The sequence below is a fragment of the Biomphalaria glabrata genome, chromosome 12 (genome assembly GCF_947242115.1).
Source record: "Biomphalaria glabrata chromosome 12, xgBioGlab47.1, whole genome shotgun sequence".
In the NCBI taxonomy this organism is placed as follows: Eukaryota; Metazoa; Mollusca; class Gastropoda; family Planorbidae; genus Biomphalaria; species Biomphalaria glabrata.
The window spans coordinates 11,584,930-11,599,227 of record NC_074722.1 but is presented as its reverse complement, the minus strand read 5'-3'; the positions used below and the strand labels follow the sequence as shown (position 1 = coordinate 11,599,227).

Here is a 14,298-nt window from a genome sequence, read left to right as displayed (position 1 = left end):
GAGTGTCATTCAACATGGAAAACGCCAATCCTACTCGCGATTAAACAAAAAACGACATTGTCAGCTTTCATTTAATTAAAATAATAGGGCGAATAAAAAAAAGGAAGTTCCAGTAGGCCTACTTAATTTACTGTAATAATCAATGGCATATAAATATAGATCTAAATCTATCTCGATCTCCTACAAATTAAAAAGCGATATTTTGCTAGTCGATAGTAAATCTAAAAGACAATTGAATGTTGATCGGCTTTTTATTGGAAAACTACCATCTACTGTAGATGGCTCGTAAAGTTAATTTTACCGTGATTTTGCACTTAGTAAAGTATGAATAAAATGCAATGTCGAATTTATTTTTTAACAAAAAATCTTAATTTCCACTCATTATCTTTATTCCTACCCAGATAAGACCCCGCGCAATCCGTTTCGCATAGGGTCCCGCAATCTGTAGGGCCGGCCCTGATGTAGATTTTTATCTTTACGAAGATTGCGTTCTTGTATATTTAAAAAATAAAGACTCAAAAATAAAAACAATTGATATAAAAAGTTTTTTTTTTTAAGCACAATTTCTCCTTCATGAAGCTGAAAACGTTTTGTAAGAGCGACACTTTGCTCTTAATAAATAATTGATTTCTTAAAACATTGAACCTTTTCCCGCAGCCCCAACTTCACCCCACCCCCTAACTCACATTTTGCTTTTTTCGGCACTGATATCCATGCCAAATGCTCTAGGTGCAGCATCCAGTTTTGAAGTAAGATCTTTCACCTGCATTTTCTCCAAGGAGGTCTATCCTCTGCAAACCCGATATTACAATTAGGACCCCTTTTATGGTCAAGCTAGGAGTAGGCCACACGACTGGCCACTACATTCTTCTAGAGTTTCCATCAGATATTTTAAAAAAAGAAGAAAATTTATGATTAATTAAATCCAAACCCCAGCAGAGGACAACTTAATAATGATACATGTCAAGTGTGTAGGTTACTGTTTGGAGTATGTGTAGTCATTGGATTTTAAAACAGTGCATTACTATGACTCACTGTGTACACACATTGAAAACCTGATTTTTGCTTTGACTATTAATACATCATTAATGCAAATGAACATAAAAAAAAGGTTTGAAAAATATTAAGATCTTAATGAAGATTTATTTTAAAAAAAAAAACATCACCAAATTAAGTATCACTAATTAATCTAAATTATATCTTTATCTCCCATTTCTTTCTCCTTATCTCAACTCCTCCCCCCCCCCCCATATGAAAAAAAAAAAAAAAACTACTTGAGCCTATCCAAACGTAGCTTCCTTAAGTGCTGTGAGAAATGTGTCGACTCACATAAACGAACCTGTATCAAGTGACTGCAGACAGGATACGATTGCTGCACGTGCCACAAAACTATTTCCACTGCCCCTCCCCTAGCGGAGCCAAAACGAGGCTACATCGACTAAGCATCTTACAATGATTCTAATATGAAAACTTTTTTATTTTCAACTAAAACGAACTATTCTAATTATATATTTAACTGAAGATAATTTAACCCATGAGACAGTATATGAATTTACAGAATGAGAGAATGGGAAAGTTAATAATCATTATAGAGAAAGATAGCGAGAGGTGTCCACAGAAAGATTAAAATTGTATACAATTAAAATAATTTTTTCGCTAAAAGCTAGTTTATCCTATCGGATAATTTGAATAATAACCACCTCGACCGGGCCCTTACTACTATTTAATATGTCTATTACGTATTACGTACTATGACAACCTAAACTAAAGATTTGAAAACATTCTTCACTTGAATACTCCCGACTGGGTATTGCACCATTGTGCGCGTGAACACAGATATATAGGTTATGTTGGTAGGTTCAGACAAATAGTTCTATCATGGTTCTACATCTGCGATGAACTGCGCAGCGGTTTCCAGATCTAGCAGCTCTCCATATAGTTTTTGTTCGATTGGGGTCGGGGGTGTTAGTTTAGGGACAGTGTCTTGTTCAGGACTCTCGACAGAGTAAGCCTATGCAGCTTTGAAAGACATGGACGGCTTTCTCTGGTGATGCTCCACAAGAGCAAACCTCACTTGTCCCAATTTTTAGCAACATGTGATGTTTCTTTCTCCTATATCGGGTTCTGAGATGAAATATTATATGTTGGTCATTACGGGAAATCTTCTAATAGGCATCTTTTTTCTTGAATTTAATATAAGAGATAGGCCTAATCCATTTCTCGTTTATTCAACTTTTTTTTTTTTTTCATTTCTTCCGGGAAGAGAGGTACTACGAAAGTTACCACGAGACAACTGCTGGAAACCAGATGAGGTCGCTAAATTCCATTCAATATTTATGTTCTGAGAGTATCCTAATTACCGTTAGTGATGGTAAGGGGAGGAAATGCACAATTTAAACAGTTGACAGCTATAATCCAATACAACAAAGCACAACACATTTTAAGTGGAGCAATGGAAGGATGAAGATTGTTTTCCACACAAAATATTTCTCCATGGATTTTAGAGTCATTGTAAAAATAAGGGGACAAAACCAGGAAAAAGAAGTGGCAGAGAAAGAAAGCGATGAGAAGACTACATTCAAGAGTGAACAGGCCTGTCACTGGAAGAGGTTCTACTTTATAAAGGTAACAGACAGAGAATAATGGAGGAAGCCGGTCGACAGATCATGTGTGATGCCTCAACAGACGAAGGGATTCACACGAAAGTTCGGCTCTAGAGTAAGTGATGTTTAACATGAATCATAGGGACACTTTAAAAAGTACATCCTTTGATCCACAACTTCTTGGATGACAAAACTGGATGGGGATATCATCAGCTTTGTTTATTTTGACTTGTTGTCTGCTGCCAGCCTACTTATCTTATAAAGGCTTTGAGCTATGACATATATTAGGCTAAGTGCCCTTGAACTTGGCTACCTATGAAGGGGACTCGAGGTTCGACACCAGTTTACTGAGCGCCTGAAGGCTGCATGGAAAAACCATCTCCTAGATATCCCCCCCCCCCCCCCCCACTGGTCCACAACTGAGATTGGACCAAAGCGCTCTGAGCATGCTAAAAGCACGAAATTAGCGCTACATAAAAGCTATAATTTATATCTGAAGGAACGTCCATAACTTATAAAACTAACCAATACATTTTTTTATTAGAAAAAATGAAAATTCACTTAATTCTATGCACACAAAAAAAAGATTTTCTGTCAATATTTTGAGCAAGGTTAGATTTCATAGTGTAAGGCTATGCATTGAAAATAAAGGAGTCCCTAAATATTAAAATGAATAAAACACAGAACCAACAATTTTTAGTCTATTTTCCATAATTTAATGAATCCGCTGGGCAAAATACAAGTCACACTCAAACTCTTCTGGTAGACATTCAGGCATTCCACATTACTACTCTACTTTTTCTCTCCACAGTCATCAATATCATCTTCATCTATCTGAAAAACAAAACAACAACAGAACATTAGGTCTTACAGTTTGGTTGATGCCATTATTACAACACTTCTTGCAACTTAAGACTTCACAAGTTATTGTTCTTAAATATCACTACAAGAGAAAATGTCATGATTGAGTTGAGACCAATTATTATAGAAAACCTGAACATTGATCTGCGACGTAGTAACCTATGGGTAGTTTAGACCAATAGCGCATTGCCATGTCACAGGTCTGATATGACCATTTCTGCTTATTAGAAACTGCAACTAACTTGATAATTATGTACCTCTGCATAAGAAAAGCAAAGGTCTAAGTTTAAATATAAATAAATAAATAACTATATATATATATATAAGTACTCACTATTTTCCACTTCTCTGGCAAAATATCAAAGAGTTCATCCTTGACATCACCCTGGACAACAATCTCATCCTCACCACTGATTGAAGAGCCACATGAAAACTTTCCAGCAAAAAACTTGCTGGCTTCCTTTAAGTCTATTTCTGTATCAAAGAAACAAAAATTGTCCTATACTGCATCATAGAACAAGGAGTGTGTCACAGTGTTAACATTACTGAACAAACACACTAGTCCCAAAAACTACATTGCACAAATCAAGCTTAGGAAAGCTGATATTAATCAATCTTTTTTCCTTGTTCCTACTGTTAATCAAAACAATTGAAATGCCTATCATTTTAAAATCATGTCATGAAAAAGACAACTAATTAGGGAGACAATTTAATTAAATCAAATAATTAGGACACAGTTTATCAAAATAGATAAATTAATTTTTTTTTTAAATTGCAGAAAAAATAAGCTAACAATGGGAAAAAAAAATATTTCTTTAAAAAATAAAATTACATTGATTGAGAGTATTAAATTAGGTTTCTGACAATGAAATATTAATGTAATACTACATGAAACATAATTTAAATTTGAATGATAATACAGTTTATTTTGTTAAATAATTCATTAGGCATATAAAGAATAGTTAAAACAACAAATAAAAAACTAAATATGAAACATAATTTCACAATTTTTTTTATAATGATGTAGCCTGGATTGCATGTGCTTGTTTATGCTGTCATCATGAGGAATGGGGAGTGAATGTTTGGTTGTGTAGGCTGAAAAGTTTCTGATGTAACCAGGAGGTGTAATGCAAGTAAACAAACAAAAACAAAGGGCTAGTTTGATAGTTGAAGGGGGAGTTTTTCAAGAGATATGACACATAAAGGATGTGTATTTGTACAGTTATATGTTGTTTTAAATACCATTTATCTTTTTTTTTTCTACACACAAGTAGAGTCTGTGTATATTTATAACTAAAAGTTATATTAAGTTTGTTTTAAAAAAAAAAGTCTCTCATGCTTCTTTCATCAAAAATTCACTACAACTTTATTGGTTTAGTTGTACTAGCTGCTTGGAGCTAAAGACAGAGTAACATCAGTCTATTATTGGAATTAAGTTATATTGTGTGTTAATAGTGTGTTATTTCTTTTCAGGATTTCTTCTTGGAGAATTAAAGTGTTTTATGTAAAGAAAATTTCTGTTATTTTTATCTAGAATATCTTCAGCAATAGAGTGGAATTTGGAGTCATAGGATTTAGATTTAGATCCAACTTTGAAAAATACCAAAATGTATCAACCACCTGATTCCACCCTAACAATCATACTTAATAAGACTTTTAGTCCATTTTGTAATACAAGCTCAAATACAATCTTAGAATATATGTTTAAATTCTGATATAGAATCTTTTTAGCAGCCAGATATCTATCTGTCTCTCTCTATATATAATTTAATTTATAGAGTGCTGTTAACAAACATTTAATTATTGACTCGACACATGACTTGGGCAGAGTTGTGTTTACTGAGTGCCTAAAGGCAGCACAGAAAACCTTCTTCAAGATACCCCCTCCCCCCACTGGTCCACAAATGAGATTGGACCATAGCGCTCTGAGCATGCTATAAGCATGAAAGTAGAGCTATATAAAAGCTATAATTATTATTATTATTATTTATTAATTAATTTTTAATTTTTTTAGTTGAGGGGGAAAACATATTTTATATGAAAAATTTTACTCTTGTTTTTTTTGTCTTCATTTGAGTACCGGTACTAAATAGGCAAGATGTGTACAAGTAGGTATCTCTGTAATATTTTAAAAGTGTACATGCCAATACTTATATTGGAATGGACCAAATAAATATTCTATATGAGGATAACATCATCAAAACAAAATTCCATAAAGGAATAAGAAAGTTAATTTTATGACCAAAAACTTCATTTTATGTAAAATATAATAGTACATGAACTGTCATATTACTGTGGACATTTCTGCAAGCTTACTAGTAAATAATTAACTTTTTTATAACTAACATCATTAAAATGACAATGCAAAAAAAAAAAAAAAAAAAGATCCATAAAACAGAGGAGTAAATAGTTAAATTGTATAAATCTTGCATACCATAAGAAGCTAATCCAACAATTATTGTGACTTTTTTCTTTTTCCCTCGTGTCTGTGTCCACAATTTGATACCTTGAGGTTCAATTTTCTTTTTCGCTTTCATTATTGCTTTACCTCCCCTTGTCTGTCTTTTTTTCTTTTCTCCTTCTTCTTCTTTGGTTTCTGCCGCTGCCCCATCATCTTCCCCGCCTAAAGTAACATTGAAAAAAAAAAGAAACAAAGGCAAAGTTTAACAGTACTAAATGACTATGTTTCTTACAGATAAAAAAAAATATGCGACTTCCGAATGACAAAATCAAAAGGAAATGTGTACATGTGCAAACAATTAAAAATGTAAATAGATGGTCTGAGCACCTCTGCTTCTATGCTTTTATCAAATAAGATAATGAAAAACATTTGTGAAATGGTACAAAGGATTCAACTTATATAAATAGCAATACCGGTACAATGTTAACTCAATCTAAAGAAGGTTTGTTCACTTGTCTAAGAAAACATATAAGAAATTAGAGAAAAACATAAAAAAAAAAAAAAAAAAGAATGTTTGATCTAATGTAAATATATACATATGTGTTGTAAATAAATGTGTAGTTTATTACTTATTGGAAAGGCAATTTTTTTCATCAGCTCAAAGATGCCATATACGTTCAAATGCCATGCATCTCAAATAGCCTCTGACAACCAATCAAACTCCTAGCCTTAGCATGTGGCTCAGATAATGGGTCTGGTTGAACTGTCATCACTGACAGGAGAAGGGGCAAGTGGTGCCAAAACTAATAAGCTTCGGGCAGGAGTACTCAATAGCCTTCAATGGCTACCCATATAGGAAAAGGAAAACTCAGCTGCTTTGGAGTTATACCCAAACATGTAAAAGGTTTCAGGAGTCAGCCTGGGGAAAAATAAGGAGCCGATAATTGGTAGGCACACAGTGCTACATCTTGCAGGACATGCGATTCCACTGATCCCAAACTGTATCAGCATCTGTCATTCCTTTGAGCACAACAGCTGCATGGGGGGAGGGGGGGGGGAACTACTGTAAGGGCAACATCTTATTTTTATGAGTTGATATATAGTTGTTTGGCTACTGAAGGAGGACAAAAGTGTAAATATATTGATAGGAGTAAACAAATCATTACTTGCTACAACAACAGTGGGAGTCTTGTCAACTTTAAGTTTTTCAAATTCATCTGGTAAATTTTTCTCTAACCAAGCTTTGCATTTTTCATATGTAGGGTAAAACTCACAGTACTGAAAGAAATAACATTTACAAAAATTAGCTCTGGGTAATTTAAATAAATAAAGTAAATGTCTTAAAATAAAGTATAAAGGAAAATAATAAAAACTTTTTTTTTCTATAAATCCTGTTGTTTTTTATTAGTCCGCTGATTTGAGAGCTACTATTTCTTGCTGTAATCACTAAAAAATGAAACCTTGCTGACATAAATATGATAATGCATGGCTACAGTTAGTAAATATATGTTATCAATCTAGCTTAAATACAAAATAAATAAAAGTGCTAACCATTTAATGAACAAAACAAACCTACCTCAACAGGGACACCACATTCTGAAGCAAAATAAAAAAAACAAACTCATTCAAATATTATCAACAATAAGTAAGTCTTGGTTTTGAATTTAAAAAAAAATTACTAGGGCAAACTGATAGTGTATGATTAAGTGATATTAAATTATAATTATGAACAAAGCAAATAAAAATGACATTGTGCTATGGCCCAATCTACTTTATGGACCTGTGAGAGAGGGGTATCTAGAAGAAGGATTCTGTGTAGCCTTTGGATGCCCAGCAAAAACAACTCAGTTCAAGTCAGGATTCAAACTCCAGTACCCTTGATAAGAAGCCAAGCAGTTTATGCCACTCAGCCACATACCATTTTCTTGTCTTTTTTTTTTTAAATGTATGCAAACAATTTATTAAGTATAGGGAATTCTTGTCTTATCATCATGCTAGCCTACTATTTTTTTTAAAACATTTACATTAACAAATGATGTACTTTGAACCTGTGTGGCCTGTGTCTTACTCTACTATTCATTGAAACAAGTTGAGTGGAGGGAAAGAGATATTAACATTAATAGAAACAAAGGGGTCATCATACAGAACTCAATTGAAATGATAAGCCTTTTCCTTGATTATATGCTGAAGCTTCTATAAAAGATAAAAGCATCTACAAAGATAGAAAAAAAAAGAACTAAAAAAAACAAAACCAACACATTAATAATCTGTGTGAGTCATTGTCAAATAAACCACACTGACACTAGTTTGTTTAATTTTTGGTCTTATATCAGCGTTGAGTTTTGAGTTTTTGGCACATCGGCACAATTTAGGCCATGTCATGCCCATAATCTTTCAAGGATTACTCTCCCTTCATATCATCAGAGCTAAATTCCATACAGTTAAATCATTAAAAGCAAGGTCTATTCACAGTTAAAATAGAAAAGTTAGTAAAAATTTCCTAATTTAGTAAAAATCTTTTGTAAATATCATATATTCACAATCTCACAAATCAAATCTTCGTAGTCAACCCCATCTCACGGACAAAGCTCAGTACCTTCCCAGGGTCGACACTATCAAATAGTGTTTTTAAGTCGTGCAATCTAAAAAAATTTCCCCTAATATCCTGGCATCTGGGGCAATCAATGAGGATATGTTCCACAGTGAGAAGAGAGTTACAGTACTCACAAAGTGGGGGCTCCTCTCTTTTCAGCACAAAGGAGTGCGTAATGTAGGTGTGGCCAATCCTAAGACTGGACATGGTCGTGCTACCACGCCTTGTCAGACCCTTAGATGTGGGCCGCCACCTGACATCCGCCACAACCTGTCTGAGTTTGTTGTGGGTCTCGATAGGTGACAGAGGCAATACTTTGTCTCAGGTCCGAGCAGGGAATTAGGGTTCCTGACACTGCTTGATTTAGGGCTCTCTTTGCTTCTCTGTGGTTTCGTTTCCCTCTATGCCCACATGGGAGGGGATCAAGATGAAATTGACATTCCTATGGTCAGCTGTTATTTTGTCCAAAAGCTTTATTCTCTTATGTACCAATGGAAACTCAGTCTTCATCCTCTAATATCAGCACTTTTACAAAATATACTTAAAACTCAAGACAATACTTACCACCACAATATAACACACTAATTGGATATTTGACACCTGGTTTAGGTCCACTGTATTCTAGAAAATTTCTTTTGGCTTCAGCAACTTCAGCCATTTTGAAGACTGCTGTTATCTTTAAAAATAAATAAATCTGAAGATGAATTATTAATAGTAAAATATTAAGAAACATGTAGAAAAAAGTTTGATATTAGATACGAAAAAAAAAAGAGATAAGCATGCTTAGCCAACATAGAAGGTACACATACATTTTTTAATTTTAGGCAATAAAATCATTTATAAAATTAATAATATATATTCAACACCATTTCTACTTAAGTCACAGACTGATAAATTTCCTACAGTTAGAAATCTTTAATCAAGCTCTTTCTAACAATGTAGGTTTTATTAGTGTCCTCCTAAGATGCCATTTTGAAAATTTTTATCGTACTACCTAGCTAGATCTAAAAATAACTAGTTTCTACTAACTAGATTGTTATTTAGAATCTACATCTACAAACATAGATCTAGATCTATCCTTTTTAAAGTACTTCCAGACAGTTTGATATTGGACAGTGCAAAAGGCGGAAATATCACTTTTGAATTAGTCTAAAACTATCATATTTTGTGTTCGGTAATTAAATTACAATGCTTTCAATAATAATTGTGCTCAACCAAATGATTAATTAAAAGTATCCTTAGATGGAATGTCTTAACTGCTACAGTGTTGGCTTGTTGTTAATGGATTTAAGATTAAATGACTATGTCATATATATATGCCGCTATGTATTTTGTCATTTTTGTTCAAATTGAGTAGATTTAAATTTAATTTAGTTTTCAAGCAGACTATAGATACAGCAATGCATAATAATACATGTTTGTTAAGTTTTATGCATTTAACCAAATCTCATTAAAAAAATGTCTAACAGTGAAGTTGCGATTCCCTTGATTCACTCAAATTTGTGACTTGTTACCAATCATTGTTAAGAATGAAACCTCTATTTTAAATGAAAAAATGATGTTAATCATGTCGATTGTGCACATGCTATGGGAACATGAATCAACTAACCAAGCTCACTCAATCTATGGGTATACAAAAGTGCTCTGTAGAGCATCTTAAGCTTTGATTCCACTAGCATTCTTGTCCGACAACTTTAGCTATCTGCTGACCTTCAGAATTAATATTTCTGCTTCTATTAGTTGCACATGGATAAATTTGGTGCAATCAAATTTTTTTTTTAAAGTTCTTTTTAACAATGAAGATTTCATTACATTATCATCATTTTAACATTTTTATCAAAATGTATTATTTAACTACTTTACTCTAAGATTCTGTAATTTTAATCTATAGATATATATATTTTAAATCATAAATCTATTTTTTTTCTCTACTTTTTTATAGACATCTAGAGCTAGATTCTATATAAAGTAAATAATACAATATTTTAATATTATATAATAACAAATATTTTTTATAGTCTATATCAGTGATGCCCAACCTAATTCGACCAGAGGGCCATTACAATTTGCAACACTCATCTTGCAGGCCACATGACTGAAAAGTTATAAAAATGAAAAGAAAATTTTCTGAAACTAATTTGGTAGAAACTTGTGGTTTTGATACTTTTTTATAGGTTATTCGACAATTATATTTTTTACGCATCAGACAATACCTTCATTTCTCGGTGTGTAGGTAGCTTTACCACCGAGTCATTTTGTGATCTCTTTTTGGTAAATATCTCCATGAATCCGCCAATATCCAGGTTTAGTTTAACAATCTTTTACTCGTGACTCAAATCAAGAATGACGCCATAGTTATTCTATAATGCCATTTTTATGCTGTTGTTTTATTAAACAGCAGCACTTTCTTTATAAAATAAATACGTTGCCTTATTTTCATGTTCAACCAAAAAGTAAAGATATGTTCACTTTTCCTGGTAGATTCCACATTCAGAGTCCCATTTCATAAATACACAAATGTTAAAGATCATGAAACCAATCCATCAGAGAAAAAATGCGAGCCCAAACGTAGGTTAAGATACATTTTTTCAACCATTTTTTTTTGTGCCGATGTCATCTGGCCCGTGGGCCGTATTTTGGGCATCACTGGTATATATATAGATATAATATACTGATATATATATATATATATATATATATATATATATATATATATGTATAATACTAGACATATTTTACCCGCGACCCGCGGGTCTTTATTTGCGTATTACTGTTGATATAGTCACTGAGAGTGTTTTTAAGACTTTAAACGAAATAATAATGTAATAAATAAAGCGAATGTGTAAATGTAAAAATAGTATGAATGAAGCCATCAAATCAAAATAGCTAATCTACTTAAATCCATTTTTTTCAAATTAAAACATTTGCTTGTAGGCCTACATATATTTGATTAAAATTTGTAATGAATAGACTTAATTTTGTATGTTCATGTGTTAAAGTATAAAGTAGATCTTGAGGTAGACATAGATCTAGATTAATCTAGAGTTAAAAATTGGCTTTTATAGACTCAGTAGAGAGATGTGTTAACAGTTAATGTGTAACCATTTGGTAATGTCTAATGAAAGAATGTGCATCGGGATATCTAAATTAGCAGATATAAATAATGAATTAATGTAAAAATGCTTTTGAAACACAAATTTGAAGGTTAATTTTATTAAACAATGAAATCAATAAACTATATTTTGTATTTTCATGTGTCAAAAAAAAACACTATAATTGCAAAGTTTAGTTCTTAAAATTAGATCTAGATCTAAATCCTTTCGAACTTTTCTCATGTCAACATTGTAAACAAGGCCTAGATCCATAAAATACTATAGCTGTAATAAAGTTGGCCTTTTTTTTTTTTTTGAGGGTCTTAAGTCTTAAGTTTGTTTTAGGGCCACTATAGTCTATACATACACTACGGTCTAAGTTGGTACCCAAGGAACATTTCTGCCAAGTTTTATCAAGATTGGTCAAGCGGTTTTTATTGCTATACGGGGAAATACGCATACATACATACGCCAAACATTCTGCTTTTATTTTATTATACTTTAGATAATAGATTTATTTATTAGATAATTAGATTATTTTTTTTAATTCGGACATTCGCTGTTTTTGTGGTCATTAAATAATTATTTTAATATTTATTATAAAACTAGCGCGCTGTATAATGTGCTTGTCCATTTTCCAATGATTCTGACCCAATTTCCTTCCAATTAGCTGTCTTTTTATGTAAGAAATACGAATTTCAAATTTGTTAGTCAGGTTGTTATTTTTTCCTATGTTACCCGGATGACTTTACCTCTTCCTAGGGTTAAGACTATATTTTTTGATTGGCTAAGTCTATACTAATGAGCCTGGCAACATTTATTCTGTTTTTGGAGCTAATTTATTTGATTCATAAGCCAAGTTTTCTAATTCCATACAAAAAAAAATTAATAGGGTGTCCGAATTAAATTACAATTTTCTTACCAAAATTTATTTCGGACAGCCAGTTTTGGACATCAATAAAAATGATCTTATATTTGTTCGTTTGTTGTTGTTTCTTTAATAGAGAATAAATGGGCAAATGTTTGGAGTGAGCTTGGTACATTGAATGAAGTTAAATGCTTAGATCTAGACCTACTAGATAGATCTAGATTTATATCTATGAGAGAATATAGAGGATTCAGTTAGGCAAGAATGGCTATCCTAACCTGTACTATACTACAATAGATCATCTGTATTAGAAATTTATTAAATTAATAAACAAAAAAAAAACACAAACATTCAACACACATCTAATCAAGCAAACCCCAAACATTCAACATACATCTAATCATGCAAACCCCAAACATTCAACACACATCTAATCATGCAAACATAAAATTAAAATAAGTCTAAAAGTCGGTGCAGAAATCACTATCCCAGTGACCTAATTTTGGTACAATAAGTGTGTTCATATATTTATTTTTTGTGTTCGTATTTATGCATTGTTTGTAAACATCGTAATGATTTCATGTGAGGGGCTGAGCCTGGGGATCTTAAAATTTAAATAATGTTAATATAGAATTAAAATCTGAGTTTATTGATGCCTAAATATAGAGACTGTCCGAAATAAATTATGGTGTCCGGAATCAAATAATGTGGGTCAAATTTGTCCGAATTAAATGAAAACACACTGCCTCTTTGACCTTAAGTAAATATAATAACAAATATAGGTTAGGGGTACAAATATAAGTAGTCATCCTTATTCTCCTTTAACTAAAGAAGATTTTGATGTAATACGTCATTTTCTTTTCTATGTCAAACCATTGTAAAATAATGTGCTGTTAATATAGAATTAAAATCTGAGTTTATTGATGCCTAAATATAGAGACTGTCCGAAATAAAATATGGTGTCCGGAATCAAATAAGATAAGGGTCAAATTTGTCCGAATTAAATTTTCAAATTTGGGCCTATAGGTGTCCGAATAGCACAAACTACTCTACTATCAGTACTATCTAGATCTAATTATTTACTTCTAAGTCTAAAGTTATTACTAAAGACCACTAAAGTCTAAATTTGAGTAAATTGTAAATTAGTAATTTATTAACAATAATGACAATATTAATTTAATTAATTATTATTAGATCTAACATATTTTTTATATTAATTAGAGTCTAGTCTAAAGTCTAATAGTAATGAGACTAACTAATTACTAAACTAATCATCACTATCAGTCTAACTAATTAATAATGATAATCATAATTCATAATGATAATCATATTATTCATTTATTATTTATTGATATTAATAATTAATTATTATTATTAATTAATATCATTTTAATGTTCAATAAGTATAAGAAATGAAATAAAAAAAGGTCAGAGGAAGTTAAAATCTACGTTTAATAAATTAGACCTAGATTCTTGATCTACAACTCTGATAGATCTCTAGATCTAAATATAATATATATCTAATATAGATCTAGTTAATATACCAACATACAGGTCGTATGACGAACAAGACGGCAGACTAAAGAGTTTTAATTAGATACAAATTTTGAGCGTTGAAATAGAAAAACGCTTCCGATGCATATCGCATTTTTTCGTATCATTTCTACCACGGACCTATATAATAGATCTATACACTGGATTATTTTGTTATAGATCTATTTATATGACTGTAATAACAAAAACAAAATTCCTTTTAATTTGAAAAGTGACACATGTAGATCTAGATCTAATTATGAACACATGCGATAATAGATCTAAATAGACTTTAAAAAATAGATTTAATCTTCGATATTTTAATTAGATCTACTAGACTTTATTTT

General features: G+C 31.8%; 1 protein-coding gene across 3 annotated transcripts; it reads right to left on the bottom strand.

Moving 5' to 3' along the window:
* Positions 1–3,296: 3,296 nt before the first annotated feature.
* LOC106056171 (density-regulated protein homolog) lies at positions 3,297–14,116 on the bottom strand. 3 transcript variants are annotated; one of them, XM_013212780.2, is made up of 7 exons: positions 13,971–14,116; positions 9,023–9,127; positions 7,442–7,461; positions 7,032–7,143; positions 5,899–6,087; positions 3,799–3,938; positions 3,297–3,437 (listed from the first exon to the last, which is right to left on the bottom strand). In XM_013212780.2, exons 2-7 carry the CDS (start codon positions 9,114–9,116, stop codon positions 3,396–3,398), a joined length of 597 nt encoding a protein of 198 aa, XP_013068234.1. In that variant the 5' UTR covers positions 9,117–9,127; positions 13,971–14,116; the 3' UTR covers positions 3,297–3,395. The 3 variants fall into 3 exon arrangements, with proteins under 3 accessions (XP_013068234.1, XP_013068235.1, XP_055863014.1); XM_013212781.2 differs by having other exon boundaries at positions 9,023–9,152; positions 13,971–14,103; XM_056007039.1 differs by having other exon boundaries at positions 9,023–9,134; positions 13,971–14,078.
* Between the last annotated feature and the right edge of the window lie 182 nt (positions 14,117–14,298).